This window comes from Gymnodraco acuticeps, unplaced genomic scaffold (genome assembly GCF_902827175.1).
Source record: "Gymnodraco acuticeps unplaced genomic scaffold, fGymAcu1.1, whole genome shotgun sequence".
Taxonomy (NCBI): domain Eukaryota; kingdom Metazoa; phylum Chordata; class Actinopteri; order Perciformes; family Bathydraconidae; genus Gymnodraco; species Gymnodraco acuticeps.
This window is the reverse complement of record NW_022990701.1, coordinates 1,006,410-1,025,647: the sequence shown is the minus strand read 5'-3', so window position 1 is coordinate 1,025,647 and position 19,238 is coordinate 1,006,410. Positions and strand designations below refer to the sequence as shown.

The 19,238-nt window shown below is 41.3% G+C and overlaps 1 protein-coding gene across 1 annotated transcript; it reads right to left on the bottom strand.

Annotated features, from left to right (window-relative positions):
• Positions 1–1,818: 1,818 nt before the first annotated feature.
• smad1 (SMAD family member 1) lies at positions 1,819–18,240 on the bottom strand. The gene is given in 9 exon segments (XM_034231483.1): positions 1,819–3,433; positions 5,186–5,442; positions 5,644–5,865; positions 8,006–8,122; positions 8,229–8,501; positions 10,529–10,538; positions 10,540–11,091; positions 14,566–14,638; positions 18,189–18,240. Coding segments are annotated over 7 exon segments (1,413 nt in total). The 5' UTR covers positions 10,930–11,091; positions 14,566–14,638; positions 18,189–18,240; the 3' UTR covers positions 1,819–3,289.
• Between the last annotated feature and the right edge of the window lie 998 nt (positions 18,241–19,238).

Here is a 19,238-nt window from a genome sequence, read left to right as displayed (position 1 = left end):
GGTAGAGAAACACTGATTCTATAATTGTTTCCACCCAATTTTAGCTACAAAACCAGGAAGATTGTCTTCAGTCTGGTAAAGTAAAGACTGACGTGTGTCCCAACCATAGACTGTATATATAAAGGTCCCAACACTCACTCACACTAAGTCATAGACGTTCACAGTCTGCAGTCCACCTGACGTGCCTGTCTGTGGAATTTGGGAGAAACATGCAAACTCTTGGGAGGCAACAGTACTAACCACTGTGCAACCATACCACCCACGTCATGTAGTCATGTGCAGTGGCGTTTTCTCCCGGAGGCCAAGGGAAGCCAGGCTTCCCCTGTTTTTTCGGATTGTAGTTATAATTTAAATAAATAAATACAAACACTTTGTTTTGTTTCGATAATTCTCCTTTGCTGTGTGTTGCTGCCGGCCCGTCTCTCCCCCATTCTCATTGAGTATTTTACAAAGAGTGAAACAAACAGCGCCCCTCTAGATGTTATGGTGAAACAGTAGATTGCACTCACTGTTGCGAGAGGAGGCCAGCCGAATCTAGCTTCCCTTGGTGAAAAAAAATGGAGGGATTGACCAATCAGATGAGGCCCACGTGATGCCCCTGCCAACCTGTGATTGGTCAGGGCCATGCCAAGGGAAGCTAGCCGCCTCTTGCTTCCCTTCAGAGGCGGCTGGCGGCTGGCGATTTGATTGGACACTGCCATCCAATCAAATCACATCAACATCAGTTTTAATACTGTAACTGTCATCACCGCCGTTAGAAATTATCAAGCAAATGAAGCATTATGGAGGGTGGAGATTTGGCGTACTTAATCAAACATAACTTTACTAAACTTCCGCTACAGCAGCAACTAAAAATTAAATCATATGACAGGCAAATGCCCGCACTCGAGCTGTGTGTACGCAGAGGAAAAAGGGAGAGAATCGGACGTTCAATGAGGACAATTATGTCCGCACGGAGTGGCTACCTGGAAGCGCTAAACTTCAGCGTCTAATTTGCTGGCCATGTCTTCTTTTTGACAAGGATTCGTGCTCCCTGAACAATCCTTGGGCAACTTCAGGATTCATCGACCTTGCCAACCTGTCACGGGCAATTGAGAGGCACGGTAAATCCAAAAATCACATAGATTGTGTGATTGTCTGCATACATTAATAAGTAAAATGCTTAAATTAATAAGGAGAGAGTTTCAGCTGGAGAGTGCGTGCGGACCTGTCGGTTAGATAACAGGCGTGTGCAAGTCCTGCATCTGTGTGATACCAATGTGTGTAAAATGATACCGGGCGCTGTAATCACTCATCTGGTTACGTTATTGACCACCCCCCGACCCAAAAAATGGGCTTCCCCTACATTTTTCCCCACGCCACGCTACTGGTCATGTGGAACTCCGGCACACACACACACGCTTAAATCAGTGATTTCCAAGGGAGTTTCCTGGAAGATTGTTATAACTGTTCCACTACTGTCACAATGTGTCCTATAAAACAAAAGAAAACCCACATGTATTTTCCAGCAAGTTAATAGAAAATGAAATCCCACTTCACATTAGTGCAGTTGGCTGCACTTGTAATTGTTGCACCTCTCTAATTGGAGGTCTACATTCATGCACGCACACACACACACACTCAAAAAGTGGTTGATGTTTTTTAAAGACCCGACAATACCATATTGCATATTTTCCTATCATGGGTGGCCTGTAATTAAACAGACAGGCACACAAACAAACAAACACACACACACACACACACACACACACACACACACACACACACACACACACACACACACACACCCTGACACAGTGCATATAAAAGAGTTTGAGATACTGCAAGTAATGAAACAAATTTATTGAATCTTCCAGTAGAGGCTTGATATTCATGGAATAAAACTGCTTTTCTGGGAGTTTTACTGAGCAAAAACAGAAAGAAGGAGAAAGAAACTAAAACAAAACAAAGAGGCAATGTGTGAAAGTGCAGACAAACCAAAACAAAAAAAACATGTTCAGAAAAATACAAAAAGAATGTAAAGAGTAATACAGTTTAATAGCAAAGAGGATTGCATAAAAGAATTGAATGGCAACATCTGCATTTTATAAAAACAAAAATAATTAATATTGGGACATCAGTAACCTTTTTTCTGTCAACAATTACAATTTGAATGCTCAACATTTCCCCATAGCAGTCATTTAAAACGTGTTGCTCAGTCAATGTAATAAGAGAACGATGCAGTTGCTGAAATATTTATGTCCTCAATGTCACTCTGTATTTGACACATTTCATTTTACTGCAGAGTTTACAGCGAAGGACAAACTAAACTGCACTTGCCTCTGCTTCTTGTGGTGTTAAGCTACCAGTCTTAAATGTGTGAAACTACACTAACCAAACTATGCTTTGCAAAACCAGACTGCACAGCACATAGTCTAATAGTGAATATATCTAAACACTATTCTTTTTTTCCATAAAACTCATTCAATGCAAGATGAGCAACATTTAAACATTAATCTTTTTTTCATGAGTCGTCTGAAATGCCCTTTTAGTGCCATGCCCCACACTAAACCCCTGTCGTAACTCTCAAACTCCCCGTAGTTTTGCCCTGTTGTTTTTTCATGGCGATATGTGATTCTATTTTTATAAAAATGTTGAAATGCTTTAATTTGTTAACCTAAAAAAAGAACATTTTGAGTAAAACAGAATACTTGTTTAAGTATCTGGAGATGATTAAAAATGTTCAGTCCAACTCCCTGCAAACATTTTACATGTTGTAAGTACATTTCATGTTAACCTCGTTGCAGTCGGGCAGTAAACATCCGCCAGCTGCAATTTGGTGACCTGGAATGTCCCATTATTATTGTAACTACACATTTATCTTGATTTCAGAGGGAATATTTAGATGAAAACTAGCAATGAGTCAGAATTATAGAACAATGAATAAGAGACATTGTTGGAGCAAGATCAGGGAGGATACTTGCGTCATGATGAGTGTGATGGTCTAATTATTACAGTTGGTCACAAAGATCAAGTATCTTCCAGTTGCATCACGCTCACTTTGCTTACGCCTCTCCCAGACTGTAAATGTGCCCAATTCAGACATCCTTCAAGTAGAGAACAAACCGACCCATTTAACAAAAACGCCCAGCCCCACTGGTTCCAGATCAGCTTGTGTTTCAGTCAAAACCTCCATCAGTTATGGGAAAAGGCAGACTTGCTAAACCACAAGCCAATCTGGGAAGCTATTCTTGCTACTTAGACTAAAATGCTGGGGTATGGACAGCCACGAGGCTGAGGACAGCGAAGCCTAGGAGACGGAGGATATGGGGTTGTGGGGAGAGCCCATCTGGGTTAGCACCTTATCCAACCACTGCAGGGGGCCGTGCAGGTGAATCTCAATCCAGCAGGGTGTGCTGGTCACATCCTGACGGTGGTACTCTGCTCCCCAGCCCTGGAACACATAAAGACAAAACATTTTGAATTATGCCACAGGATATTGCTACATCCTGCTGTACTTGCATATGTCTTGTTTAAGTCTTATTTTTTTATTTTCTCCCGGATGGCCAGGAAACTGGGAGAGAAAGGGGAGGACCAGGGGCGGCGGGTACTGTAGGCTAGGGAAGGCTAAGCCTTCCCAAATATTTGTGTCACTGCATCCTGGTAAAATTAAAATATAATGTATAATGTTTGTGTCTTTGACATTTGTGCTTCTATGCAGCCACCTGTGCCCTGTACGAAGCCAGTTCAACAGACCCTGGATATGTTTGAGTTATCTTAACTAACCCTAACAAACGAGATCTCGGTAAGCGGTCCTACGACGCTGGTTATCAACTCGGTAAATCAAGCCAGCCAGGGTTTCTGTCTCCAGCTGAAAGCGCGTTCATGTGAAAGGGGCGGGGTTAGCAACATTTGACCAATCACAAACAGGGACAAGTGTATTGACAGCGCAGCGTCATACTTCATTAATGAAAAGTAAACTAATATTAGACAAATATGAACTTTAACCATCCATGACTTAAACATATATTCCAGGATACAAGCCACATAGTTGCACCTGCAAGGAGAATACAGAACAACTGGTTAAAAAATAACTACAGAGTGTTTGAAAGCGTACAACAGTTTTATGATATCACTGCCCCATCGACACTAGTGGATCTGACTTTAATTACATTTGACTTGAATGTTTCGTCAACGTAATGACACTGTAAGTGTTGCACGGCCAGATACGGCTCGAGAAGCTGACTCAAATAAGGAAATATTGTGATATTATATGATCGATGATCTGATTGAATGTGATATGAATGATAAGTGCGAAACGTCGGAGTCTTCTCTGCATACGGCAGTTTAAACTATATTTCCTTTATCCTGTAATATGACTTGATAGTTTTAAACTCCGCACACTGAGCTCTGATTGGTCAGCAGGCGGTGCTTTCAATGAGTTGATCTCTTTTCTATAGACGCCGGAGGCGGGCAGCATCAGGTAAAAAAAAAGTTATTTAGCCTTCCCAAACCTGAGCCTCACGCGCCGCCTATGGGGAGGACATGTTGCAAAGGGCCGTGGTCAGGACTCAGCCTTAGTACATGGAGCATCTGCTCTACAGGTGAGCTACCAGAGAGACCCTACTACTGTGGAGTCTTAATGTTGAGCTCTGCTTGAGTCCATATAAAGATTTAATTTTCTATCAAGATTTCCACTGTTACTGTAGATATTTGTAGCAAATTCAGGAAAAGAGTTTTACAGTATCTGAATGTATTCATTTTACAGATGTTTTACTGAGGATGAATGTAGACCTCTAAACATGGAGAAAACTGTTTTTTAAACACTTGTAGCCTTATATAATGTCACCAAACATCCAAAAGTTGTTGCTGCCAGAGATACTGTTAATTGCACTTTGCAGAGAAAGGCGTCAACTTACAACCAGCACATTTGGGGTGCATAAATTAATAGGAAGTACAGGAAGTACATTGTGCATCAAAAATATAATACTAAAAAAAAAGTCTTGGTGATTTTGATATTCCAAATGAAGTTTTATTTGATAGTCAAAATACATGTTTATATTTTCCCATATTTATTTTCTTTTTTTTATAAAAAAACGAACAATGGACCAAGTCAGTTGGATCAAATCGTTTTTCTAAATACAGGGAGGTAAAGATTAACATCACCCAGTCAACAAATGTCATATTTTTAATAAAAAAAGCCTACCTTAACGAAGCTCATGCGGATGGTACACATCTTGGTGAGCTCGTAGACGGCCTCGAAGCCGTGGTTGACGGATTGGGCCAGCAGCTCAGCAAACTCCTGGTTGTTGAAGATTTTCAGGCTGCAGCCGCTGGGAATCTTACACACGGTTGTGGGATGGAAGCCGTGGTGATAGTTACAGTTACGACTCTGGACGAAGATACTGCTGTCACTCAGACACTCTGCGTACACCTCCCCTCCAACATAATACAGATGGACACCTGAGAGGAAACAAGGAGAATTAGTGTTGGTCACTTTCATCAGCAAAAAACAAAGGCCCCCAAACATCAGTGTGGCCATTTACAATCAATACACACACACATGTTGACTCAATCTGTTGTTATTGTTCCTATTGACAAAGTGAATTGATTTAGCCTTGGCTGCTGACAGTCATTCGCTAAATGGTTGTGTCCGTACTGCACCTTTGCCGATGTGCCGCCGGGTGTTCTCGATGGTGGAGTTACGGTTGACGTTTGAGAGCAGGCCGAGGCAGAAGCGGTTGCGGTTGTTGGAGGGATCTGTGAAGCCGTCCACGAGCACGCTGGTGGAGGACGCCTGGAAGGCCTCTCCGACACGATTGTTGAGCTCGTAGTAAACAATAGAGCACCAGTGCTTGGGCTCCTCGTAGGCCACCGGCTGCACATCTGCGCAGGAAACACATTAACAGGTCACAGGACTGAGCTGAGTACACTGTACACACAGAGATGGACCCAGACACATTATGCACATTTAAGATTCCTCTGAGCAGACTCCGGATGCCAGGAGCCACTGATGCCAGCTATAAATCTTACTCATCTGCACAATTATTTCATGCAAATTATCCCCCAAAGCCCATAATAAACATATAGGACCCACCGGCTACATTTGAGTACATTTATGCGGACCAAAATCAATGTGGACGCATCCTAAATGCCCACTGTCTGTGTGCCAGCTTTATTGAGCAGAAAAACTGTCAATAGAAGGTGCCTGGCCATGCTCTCTGAGCCAGTGCCAGCTGGCCCCTCCCTATCTGAGAGAGAGGAATAAATCATGTTTATCTAAGCAGATACTTCTCCCAAACCTCCCCTGTAGCGTGGCACTGGCTAGCAGGTGTGTCTGTCCCTTTCCCGGAGCTGGTCTACAATAGAAACCCTCTCCGCTGTACAGGATGCAGCTTGTGCAAAAGAATAAAAAAACTCCCCAAACTCCTACTTCAGCAAACATTTCAACAGCTCTTTCCCGCTGCTGCTGCTCCATGTGTGGGCAGAATGTTTGGGCCCTGAGTGCATGATCATAAAAAAGCACAAATATTTTGATGGTCAGGTGTGGAAAACTAGAGTTCAGACCAAAGTCCAGCTGCTATTCCAACATGAGGTGAGAATAATTTAACTGCAAACACCTGCATGGTGTGTTAGTGCAGACAAAATGTAACCACGGAAGAAACATTTTGTTTTTTAAAGTTTTGGTGTTCGTTTTTTAATTGGCTGTGAAAAAACATTTCGCCCCAAAGTAATTTCTAAAATGTAGGAATGCGCTACACCCAAGTGAGACAGGAACAAGTACAACAGTCAGACATGTTTTATACAAGCCACTGTATACCAGTCTGCAATAAGTTCATGCTCTAGAAATAATTTGGAGAAGAGAAAATCCTTCTTTGATGGCACTGCTTACAACTCATTAGATATGCCTGTTGTTATAAGGGGACGCAAGTTGACATTGCTTTGTATAAAGGAGTTACAAGCAAAAAAGGCTTGGAGCCACTGATCCAAATAATCTGATATGTGACTAATTATCCTAATGTACCTAATGTTACCTCAGTTAACATTAACTATATTATGTATTAGGTAAGAGTTGTACAAGGAAGTCAGTCTGTAAACTGAAAAGTAAGACTACAATGGAATGTTTTCCTCTTCTTATCTGATGTAGGGGTTTATTTTAATCTCAAAGATCTGTATCGGGCTGATGGAGGATTTTTTTACTGATGGGTATCGGCTTTATTGAGCTCAATCTGATCCTTTGTTTTATCTCAAATTCACAGTCACACAGGTGATCTGTACTTGTGAGACCTTCATGCTCAGCAACACTACAAGTGCAGCTACTGTCAACTCTCCAAGAACATCATAATTATACACATTAGAAACAAATACTACTACAGAGGGTTTAAATACAAAATAAAAACGTTAGGAACTGCTTTGAATGACTCACATTGGGGCAAAAAAACTTTATCAGTCAAAAACGAATGGAATTACCCTTTCAATCACAAAGCTGTGGAGTCAAAACATGTCATTACGTATTCATGAATGCCAGGTTCAGATGTGTCTCTAGTACAATAAAACCAAAACCACAGAATGGAGATAGCAGCAATTATCGCACCACATTTCAGATCTGAAGATGGGGGTAATTAGTGATCTTATCGTTAACGAGTTTCAAGTCATTACCACCAGCAGAGAAGACACACTATAAGCTTTTATAGGCCTCATAAAACTGCTCTGAGGCCAGGCTTAATTTGCTGAGGCTTTGAGCTCGCACCCACAGACAGAGGCTCGCTGTAAACTGGCAGATCCTCTCCACACGCAGATCTTATCGGATATGTCCGACCAACTCAGCTGAGACTTTTGTTTTTTTAATCTGGAGGTTGACCACAGGAAAAATAAAACAACTTTAAAAATAACTAGACTTCCCAGAAATCCATGCACCTGCAGATCAAGGCGAGCAGGTGCAGACAGCTTTATGTGGATGATATCAGCGGGAATTCAAGGTTAGATGTGTGCTTGTTTGATATACTGTAGTAATTGCTATGGTTACCTGGCCGGTTGTTACTCTCTATGGGCAATGTTGGAGCCAGCAGGGTGGTGTCCATCGGCTGGGGGATATCCTGCGTCATCTGCTCCTCTGGGGGCATGTAGGCAGGAGGAGGGGTGTCTGCATCAGGAAGGAGGAAAACACAAAGGGCAGGGAAGTGAGTTGTTGTTGTTCAGTACGGAGGAAAACAAATACAAGTTGAAGACATGTTCACCGTGGATCTCACCTGGCATCTGGAAGGGACTGCCGGGGTCCGTGCTGGATGGCGAATGTGGGAAGGTGGCGCTGCTGCTGCCGCTTCCTGGCGAGCTCGGGTAGCTGTTTACCGGCGAGGTGGGAAAAGTGGCGGGTATTGTGTTGACCTGAGTAAAGGATTCTGGGAAGGTGGCATTCTGCGGCATGTGCGGCTCATTCTGTTGTAGAGGGTTGCGGAAGCGAGGCAGCATTGTATGCTTGGCGTTGAACTCGCTGTTCCTCGGTACCAACACAGGGGGCAGCACTGAGGAAGACATAACAACGGTTAAAACAGGAAGTGCTTTGATGCATCTCTCTTTATTGTATCCACCTTAATTATTTTAGTTGATTCATAGATTGTTTTTATATCACAACATATATCACTATCATGATGTAAAAGTAGATTAACTATAATTAATTAATTAATTAATTAATTAATTATAAAAAGAACCCAAGATTACCATAAAATCCATAAAAATAACTTTGTAGTGTAAGTCTGTATGTATAGTTTGACTTTAGGCTTGCGTCTCAGACATGTGAAATCTATTCACACAAACTGAAAAAGAAAGTTATTTAACTCCAACATAATAATGAAATATTGTTCTGGCACTCTCTTTATGTCTACTCTACATTCTTGTTGTAGATGTCCCTGCATTTTTCCAAATGTCAGCTTCCAGCCTGTTGGTGTTTGCCAGCAGTATTTGGACTAGACTCTCGAGTTTCTGCTCTGAAAAGACATTTTGAGTCTAGCCATTCTTGAGTAATTCATCACTTGGCGAAACTATCCTGGCTGATGTGAGGGCTATTCAGGTGCAGTACATACAATCCACAGAGATATGCTCCACTTGTGTCTATAAATACCTGTGCAGATAAATAAAGCTGGTGCTGAAATATTAGACGGGCCCACGCTGCTGTCAGTAATTCTGCAGGTAGCCCATGTGTGCTGCGCCAATGCATCAATGTAGCAGTTTATATCAAAGGTTACATGTGAAGCAGGTCTTTGGTGGAATAGTGAAGGGAGATTGACAGGATGTGTGTGTAGACGGGTGTTGTTAGGGGAGAGAGAGGGGGGGGAGGGTGTGGACAGACAGGTGCTGTGGGGTTTAATCACCTTAGCCCTCCGTCCTACACCCGCTGCTAAAACAAAAAGTGTGCAACTCTTTCCTCCAATTGTGTGTGTGAGTGAGAGGCTTCCTGTTCCAGCTATCCTCAGAGAAACTGTGTGTAGTCATGTGTGTGTATTCACGTGTGTATCCTGTTTTTTGTAACCCTCGAGCAAGAGTGTGTGTGAGTGTGTGAGTGTGTGTGTCTCAATGTGTGCATAACTATTACAAAAAGGCGAACAGCACAGAGCATGCCCAAAACAAAGCCCTCATTCTCCCCCAGATGGAAATTCCTGCTGCACACACACATGAACGAACACACACACTTGGCCCCTAACACACTTAGCACCCTGCACACAGCTGTTTCTATCTTGTCAGCTGACCCTTATTAGTTTAGTAAGAGGCCAAATACTGTTTGATTTGTCTTGGTTCTCCACTACCTTTGCAGTGAATGCCCCAAGTATCTGGACTGTTTCTAAAAACCCTTCACAACATAGGTAGTTAAATAAAGCCTTTTTAGGTCTTTTATTATTTTAACCCATTTGATAGTTTTTAAATCTCTTAATCTTTGATTTGTTATAATCTCTTAATGAGGCGAAGATTCTGCAGTCAGTCTTACAGTCTGATAAATCAAAGGAGGGTGGTGTTTTCTCTTGTCATTTTGACCAGATAAAAAACCTTTTTGAAAAGATGATAAGAGAGGCAGTAAGAAGATAGATCTGCATAAGTCATTTCAAGAAAATACAAAGTTCTGGGTAGGAGTAATCATTTACAAACTTAGAAAACTGCTAAAGAAGTTCCTGAAATTCTTTTAAATAAAATGTTTTGTCCTCTTTTTAGGAAAAGTAAAAATGGGGATGTTGTGATCATAGTCAATGGGGTGCTGTAACCACTAGGCCAGATTTCTTAACATCAATTTAGAAATAATTTCTATCAAGTTTATTTTTATTCTCTGGGTCTATCCTCAATCTTTTTTTCTATAATCCACTAAATTAAAATCTGAGTCATTCTTATTCCACCTTATGAAAGGATTGCGGTGACCAAATTAATATAACTAATTTCTTGTTTTATAATACCACTGACAATGTGTGTCAGCCCCAACAATACTTATTCACTTAATAAGGTCAGTATTGGTCCTGATAGTCGCAGTGCATCCATAAAAAAACGATTTCAGGTCCTTATCACTCACCTGGACTGTCCCACTCGTTTGTAGTGGTAGGGGTTGATGCACACATCCTTCTGTTTGGCGCCGAAGGGGAACTCGCAGCATTCCAGGGCCTTCAGCTCGTGGTGAGACTGCAGGTCGGGCCAGCGCCACACCCGACAGTAAATGACGTGCGGCAGACCTTTCCGGTGGGACACCTGCAGCCGCCCGTCCAGAGAGCGGGGGATGGTCACACAGTTACTGACCTGACCCGGGCAGCTGAGAGCCCTCTCCAGCTCCTCCATGGCTCCCTTCTTCTTTTTCAGTTTCTTAACCAGAGCATCCACAGCCTTTTCCGCCCATTTCTCTTCCTCGTCTCCCTGCTTCCAACCCAGCAGCCGTTTGACCGCCGGGCTGGTGAAGGAGAAGAGCGAGGTGACATTCATGATGGACGAGCCGTCCTCCTCCCCTCTCCTTTCTGCCCAAAAAAAGTGTGAGCAGCGGTTGGGGAAAGTCCAGTATTAGAGGATGAAAATATCGTCCTTTTGGAGTTTCAGGTAATCCTCAGATTCCAAGATGTAGGATCAGATCCTCTTGATAGTCACTCACTGTAAGAAAAGCAGAGTTAGGTTAGCATTTATGAGTAAAATGTCCTTTCTTTCAGAGATTTCAAACACATGTCTGCAGATCAGTCCTGCTAGCTGTGTCCTTTCTCTTACAAAGTTGTAGCAATATAAACCTCTCCCCCTTTTGCCCCCGAGCAGCACTGACGGCTCACCAGAAGACTGCCTGGACAACACTTCATAAGGAGATCATGTCACCATTATAGCCGTAATGGCCAAGTCCATCATGGCTTCTGGGAAACTGGCAGAGGAGTCATGACGGACAGCCTCCCGTGAACGTCCGCCCCAATCAGGCATTCTCCGGATAGCTTCCTGTGCGTATGGCTTGTCACATTACCACCGCTCTCTAATGTAATTTACTGTAAATGACTTAATATGTAGCATACACAACCTGTAGGAATTTAGCCCGCAGGTTTAACCCCTAAGTCACTTTGCAGACATGTACACTGTTAAACGTAGGTTCAATCTGCCACGCTGTTTTTCTTCAACATTTATTTTATACAGTAACTATACAGTATGGCAGCCGAATAATTTGTTTAGCATTGATTTACTATTTCAACTTTACCATCAGCGGCAAGTAATGGTAATAATGCTGATAATGAATTATTCAATTTTCCTTTTAGAGTACAAATCATATTTAGTCAATCATCTTAAAGGAGTTATCAGCGTGAGGCAACGTCGGATACTCAGTTAAAATACTACCCACACATTTCAAAAGCCCTAGTTGCTGTCTTTAATTTGGTTATTTATGCGATATTTGTATCCATACTTTCAGAGGGAAACTTCCAATGAGTCGCCTGCTGAGAAAAATGTCCTACAAAGCTTGAACGCCACCAACCCACAAACACTGGGCAGGAATCTGGCAATGTGCAGGACAATAAAAAGGAAGTGCACGTGGACCCCAGGATAAATGTGCCCATTCACCCGGGTCCCACAGGAGCAATTTTGTAGCCAGGACATAACGCGCATTCAAGCTTTTAAATGGGAAAACAGAAGCTCTCCCAGTTCTTTTCAAGTTCTCTTTCTAAATACAATTAGGGAAGATAGAAACAGAGTTATGGTTGAGGTTTGGCTTTGCACAAATGCTCAGATGCACTCCTAGAATCAAATAAAGAGCTTGTCAGAAATCCTCCACCTTTTATCCGCACTGACTCACGGGTGGGGATGCATCACTCCCTGACAGTAAAGCCTGCAGTATATTGGATTTCCTACACGCAGGCACAAATACATCATTAAGACTGCCCTGTAGTTATTCTTGGCCCTTCAGATTATGGGATGAATAGCGATTTCTATCTTTGTCAGCTACTGCATGTGTAGGCTACATCATGCCGACCAACGGGGAGGGTAGTTTGATGAGAACAGGTGCTGTTTACAACGTGGGTGTGTTTGTGTGTAGTGTGCTCTATTGCCAACCCCACTGACGGGAAAGCAGCAAGTTGTACCTATACTTAGCTTAGCTTTAGAATCACACTGGCTAATCATAAGTTACGCTACTACTTACATACAAGGGAGAGGAAACTGGAGTGTGTGCGTTTGTGTGTGTGTGAGATCAAGGGACAACATATCTCCACACTGAAATCATTTTCACTATGATATCATGAATTGCTAGCATCCAAAAATAACAACTCTCCACCATCATAGAGACAGGAAACAGGCTGTATCATTCTGTGTTATATCTGTCATCGCTCACACTGCAGTGACATCACTTCCTCTTGCTGAGAGCAGCAGGTTTTTCCACAGGTGCAGGGTGGGAGAGAAAAAGGCAGTTTCCCCAACTCACCACCCCTGACTTTTGATCTTCCTTTCTCGCTCTCTCTCTCACCAGTTTCCTGATTGTTACAACTGGAGGAGGATGGGTCAGAAATGTAATGGGTGTTGCCTCTGTTCCCGCCTGTTTAGTCATTAAAATAGCTCTATTGCAGAAATATTACTACGAACTTAAAAAAACAATTCTTGTTGTCAGGGCACGTAATCCATTGTAATATTTTTGTATTTCATGACCAATTAACGACTATTTAGATGCCTTAATTTAAAGAATAGAAACAGGTTTTTCTACAAGTTAAAAGTTGTCGTTGACGTTTTAAAACCCTGATATTGAAACATTAAATATTAACATCTTATCTTGAAAAACTTAAATGATCAAACAAGGTTTCCTGTCAACTGAATATTTGTTAAAAATGTTTGTAAGTATTATATTCAACCAGACATCTAATACCTACTTTTGATATTTGACCGCTATGCACACATTACTGAAGGTGCTAATAAAGTTTTGGGGTTAAAACCCAAGAACATCTCAAATGTCAAGACTATGGTCTCTGCTCTCCCCTTGTTCCGCGTTTATTATTTTATGTATAATATCATTAAATATTTTCCAAATGTTCAAAAGCTGATAGTACTTTGTGACCTTGTCTGACGCAGAACTGACATCCTCACACAAAGCAAAATACGTACTTGAACTCTGAGTGCTGAGCACAACAATACATCAAGTTCAGAAGGGAATAACTGTAACATCATCTCTGTACCACGGTCACCATCCAGACACACAGTGAGTCTTTTTGATCCATTTCCAGCCGCAGAGCTTTGATGGCCTCTCAGTAACATCCAGCACTATCGGCACAAGTTCAGAACTAGTTGCGGGAAGACGACTTTTAATCAATTTCAGATGCAAGACGTTTCAAGCATCTGGAGCAGGCTTCCCGACCGTCTGTTGTTATTCTGCTGCAGCTGGAGACGATATCTCTCAGATATTTTCATCCCTGACAGAGAGAAATATCTGAATGCTGGCCAGACCACATGTTTATTTGAAGGGTCTGATATGGCTTTGTGTTGGTTCTTTGGACAATGCTAGTTTAGAGTTGCCAGTGAGGCAGTCAAAATATAAAGGCGCCTCCCTGTTCCTACTATACCTATGTATAGACTAGGATGTTTGCATGACATAAACTTATTATCATACTAAATTGCCATTTAGTTTGGCATCCTGATTGTGTTCATGTTGTCTGATATTGGTTTGCATTCCAGTTCAAAGAACAAGGTTGATATGAAAGTAGTTATTTCTTTAAAATGACTAAAAACTGTACCGTTGCATTGATCTTTTGATTCTTGTTGCCATTTCTGACACAGTTTTTCATTCATGTAGTTTTTTCCCTGAGAGATTAAACTAAATCCCACCAACAAATATCTGATTGGTTTGGTTGTTCTCCACCTAAAACATTGGACCTGTTTGAACCCCTTAAAAAATCTTTGATATGGTGAGCGGTTTAAATTGCTTCTAACAATTATCTCATAATCTGCAACTAAATATAATTTGTTATATTAAATCAATTGCTTGTTTTGTCTGACAAACAGCCCAAAGCACAAATGTATTAAATTAACAATTAAACAGAAAAAAATAGGAAGTTTCAGAGGGATAGAAAACTAACATCATTAACTGCGAGGCATTTTTTGACTTGTATGTATTACTTGTCTTAGAGTCAATGAAGAGTCCCACAGATGCCTGCAGTGGCCTTGGCTGCTGCTCTCCTCCCTATAAAAGCTGAAACACACACACCACATTTACACAACAGCTCCATAAAAACCACTCTGACATTCCCTACAGCTAAGTCCAGGCAATGCTCTCTCTATTGTGTTAGCGGTAGCTCGTTATGGCCCTGTTAGCCCAGCGGACAGAGATCCAGGGCTAATGGGAGCACAGAGTGGGATCATGCGACACTGTCAGGCGGGGGCTTTGACCCACCTGGTGCGAGCTGTTCGCCACTACACCAGCACCATGGATCATTTTGCACTGCTTCAGTGTCTGTTAATCAATTTAGGCCTGGGCTGTGTAGGATGAGGAGGCAGTAATGATGCTCTCCGGACCCTCCCCAGGGACGGAGCATTATAAAGAAGCTACATTATTTATCAGCAAGGTCCTGGATGGGGCCTCCATTAGCCCCCGCTCAATGGAGTCACTGGCTATAAACAGAGGAGTGCAGGAAGAGAGAGTGGAAAATAAAGGGAGAGAGAGGAAGAGGAGGGGGAATGATTCAGAAAGAGAAAGAGTGGAAGAAAGTGAGAGTGACGGCAGAGACAGAGACATAAGACAGAGTGATTGTTTTCTAGAGGGAGAGAGACGAAGACCCTCGTGTATCTGGTCTCTTAACCCAGCACTTCTCCATTAAGTGTATTCAAGGGTCATTACTGAGTTAAGAGATACACTACAAGGATGCAATATATGCTTTTACACAAATACAAATCATAGCCATGCAGCAATGACGTCTGAAAGCATCTCCAGAGGGGCAGCTGTTGCGAAGTTTAATATCACTTGAGGCCAAACATTGAACAAATCTGTTTTAGATATTTGTAAATGTAAAATATTTGGGGTTAGGACTGTTATTCAGACCTAATGTGAAGACATTGTTGAGTACATTTCTCATCAGAGAAGTTATTGGCAGATTCATTGATAGTGAATATAGTTGTTAGTTGCATCCCAATGAAAGCAAATTTACAAAACTATTCTTTCTAATTTATAGTAGTTTAGAATTGACACAATTCAAACCAGGATATGATCATACAAATTAAAATAAAGAAACTGAACAGGGCATTTGTTACCTATTGTTTGTTAAGATCCCTCACATTGTTTGAGTTGTGGACCAGAATATGAGATGGACATTTTACGGTTGAAAAATACATTTTATGCAAATCTGTTCAAGGTCTTTAGCAGACACACTTTCAATGTCCCAGGTCATTTTGAGTATCTATACTGACATGTCTTGCTACTTATTGGCCAATGTAAAGTACAAATGTACAGTATTTGGGACTAAATAATATTGGCTGATCATTCATCCCATCCTGACCACAGCTATTACTATTTACATTGGTTTAAAAAAGCATAGAGACTAAATAGCCTGACGTAGTAGATACTAATTTACCACAGCCCCATGTCTTTTAAAAACTGTTGCAGAGAAAGCTTGAAATAACCATGGGAGGTGTTGCCTTTAGTGACTAGACATGGCATTGACCTGGGGGCTCTTTAAACTCACTGGGGTCACTTCTCCTCACAAACACCAACACATACACACCTCTGACCTGACCTAAAGATTACACTAGAACAAGTGACAGAAGTCTAGCAAATCACACTTCTACTATAGTAAAACAAAAACCTTCTGACACCAAAACTTTGGTCAGTATTGTTCTGTCTGATGTGGGATGAGACTCTTTATGTCCCGGACGAAGCAGTCCGTCCCACACACGACTGCAGACATAACTAGCAAACACATGGGGTTTCAAGCAGCTATCTCAACCATGCATGGCACTCAGTGTTGGGTTAGTGTTGTGTTAGGTTGGACACCTCACCCCGACACATGGCAGGCTATGCTGCCGGCCGTGCAGACACTCAGGAGGGTTTAACTTCGTTCACTCACTACTGTTGTGACTGACTCTCTGGATACAGGAATGCTGCTAACCTATATTTACACCTTGTTGTTGAGTAGGGTTTTTGTTGCCTTTGCTATGGATAGATAGATATAGATATAGATAGATAGATAGATAGATAGATAGATAGATAGATAGATAGATAGATAGATATAGATATAGATAGATAGATAGATAGATAGATAGATAGATAGATAGATAGATAGATAGATAGATAGATAGATAGATAGATAGATAGATAGATAGATAGATAGATAGATAGATAGATAGATAGATAGATAGATAGATAGACGGGTATATTGAGGTAGATATGATGGTATGATTTGTATGTATAAAGAAGGATATTAAGCAGATAGAATCATGTGACAATCACATCTCTCAATGACCTTTTATTAAAGAAGACTAACCATGTCATCTTAATCCTATAAAAACACCATTTGTTTGATTTTCAAACCAAATTCAAAGCTGCATACCCTGAGAATGCAGGAATGATAAAACAATTGGAAGTAAATCACGGACAAGGACAAATTCCTGTCCTTTGGGTAATCTGATATGTCATCTTCAATAATGTCAGGAGATCTAGCCTTAGCTGCTGTAGGTCTCTCTCTCTCTCCCTCCTTTCCCCCTTTCCTTTGCACATACACACTTACACAGATTCATAAATATATTGACATACCTAAAACCAGACACATGTCCTGTGCTGCACACCAGTGCACAAAATCAAATTGCCTCAGCAAGTCTGCAGCAGCCAAAAGACATGATAAACACTATTTTTAAATAGCAAGATGCAAAAGGGTATCATGAGTGATTTGTGTACAAAGAAATGCAATATAAGCCCATTGCATTCTTCCTTTTTCATTAATACATCATCAGTAAACAAGTGTCACGCAAAGTGAACACAGATCATTCACATATTGTAGTTTAAAAAGCCAAAAATAGTATATTTTATATAGTATAGAAATAAAGGAAATTATTTAATAATTGAAGTAATTTGTCAAGAAGATAATGCTATATAGTCCACTTCTTGCCCCTATACATGTGTGGCCTTCATATAATTGGAATTGGTAATCTTTAAAATGTTCTGACATTTCATAGACCATGCAATTCATTATATGGCACATCCTGTAGGTTAATAAACCAAATAGGCCCATGCCATGTGTCTAATAACTGCAGTTGTATCTGTATTTACTCATGGATAATCACTGTGTACAACAGTGTGCATGTACATTAACTGGTGATTCTACTAATACCTGCTTTAGAGTAGTTTAACCCCAACGTATAGTGCTTTTAGTGTACAAATGCAGCACTTCTGCAATGTTCCAATTTAAACTTACTAATTGTCTGCACTACAGTAGTCTAGGACTCTAGGCTACATTATTGCAAGATTACTATAGTTCTTAATCAAACTTTGATCATGTTATCACGTAGCCAAAACAAGTAGTTTACACATTCATGAAAATGTGGCTACATTTGTAGCTCCAGACTGAAAGTGAGGTTTAAAAATGTGAAGGAAAAAAAAAGTTTGAAGCTGCCAAGTGACACACTGTTGAGTTGATAAGCGTTGGGGTCTACTTCCTTACAAACAGAGCCATGCACACAACAACACTTGAAAATACACATAAAGAAACTTTTCATTTAGCACGTTGGGAAATAAATCAGAAAGTTTACAGTACCTTTTCTTTCTCTGCTCTCTCACTCCCTGTTCTCCTCTCTCTGCCTGTCTTGGGTCTGCTCGACCTGGCGTCAGTCAGTCGCGGAGCCGCTTCACCCTCCGCTGAGCGCCAGTATCACGCCGCGGGGATGCAGCCTCGACAATAACAAGACCTACTTTTCACACATCCAACATCTTCGTTCACTGTGTGGAAAGTGATTATGTAACTGTGAGAAACAATGTTGTTTTCTCGCCTAAAACTAAGAGCTTCACAGCACCAGAGAGCTTCTTTTCAGATGAGAGAGTTTGTTTGTTGCAAGTTGTGCTAAAATGTTGCTTGTTTGTTGCAGAGTGAGGAAGAAGGCAGAAAGAGCATCTCTTTACTTCAGAGGCTGCCAGAACATCCATGCAAAATGTGGGAAAGTTGTTTAATTTAGCTCTTTTCTGCATGTATTATAGCAGTTTGGACATTTGATGATTTTTTTCTGAACTTCCCCTACACAAAATGCAACAACAACAATACTCGTAAAATGGGGATTTATGGGACAAAACTACTATATGTTCAAAACACAAGTTATACTGCAACTTCAGACATTGTTTGAACAACGAAGAAGCACTAATTCATTCATGTTCTCTCTTTTTACTACATAAAACAGCTCTCCTTCTTCAAACTTGGCCAGTAATCTGTTGCAGCAGTTTAACTGATAGGCAGGCAACTCTGTGGTTTATCTGTAGTGAACTTCTGAACTGCACGGTGTTAAACCTGCCTCTCAGTTCCCCTCTTGCTTTGATTGTGATATGATAAGCTCTATTTAAGTTGTCAGGAGAACAAAAGTGTCCATGAGCAGGGTAAGCACAGGAGCATGCTTACACATGCCATCATCTCAATTTCTGACCTCAAAACAGTAATACACACATACAACCAGTCCAGCCCTGGTGTAGGTTTTTCTACTGGTGGGTGTGTAGAGGGATTATTGTGCAATGTCAAGGGTGAAACTCCCAACAGTTCTTCAAACCATCTCATTAATATTTCATGATAATGCATGGAAATAGCCTTTTGCAGGGCAGCAGC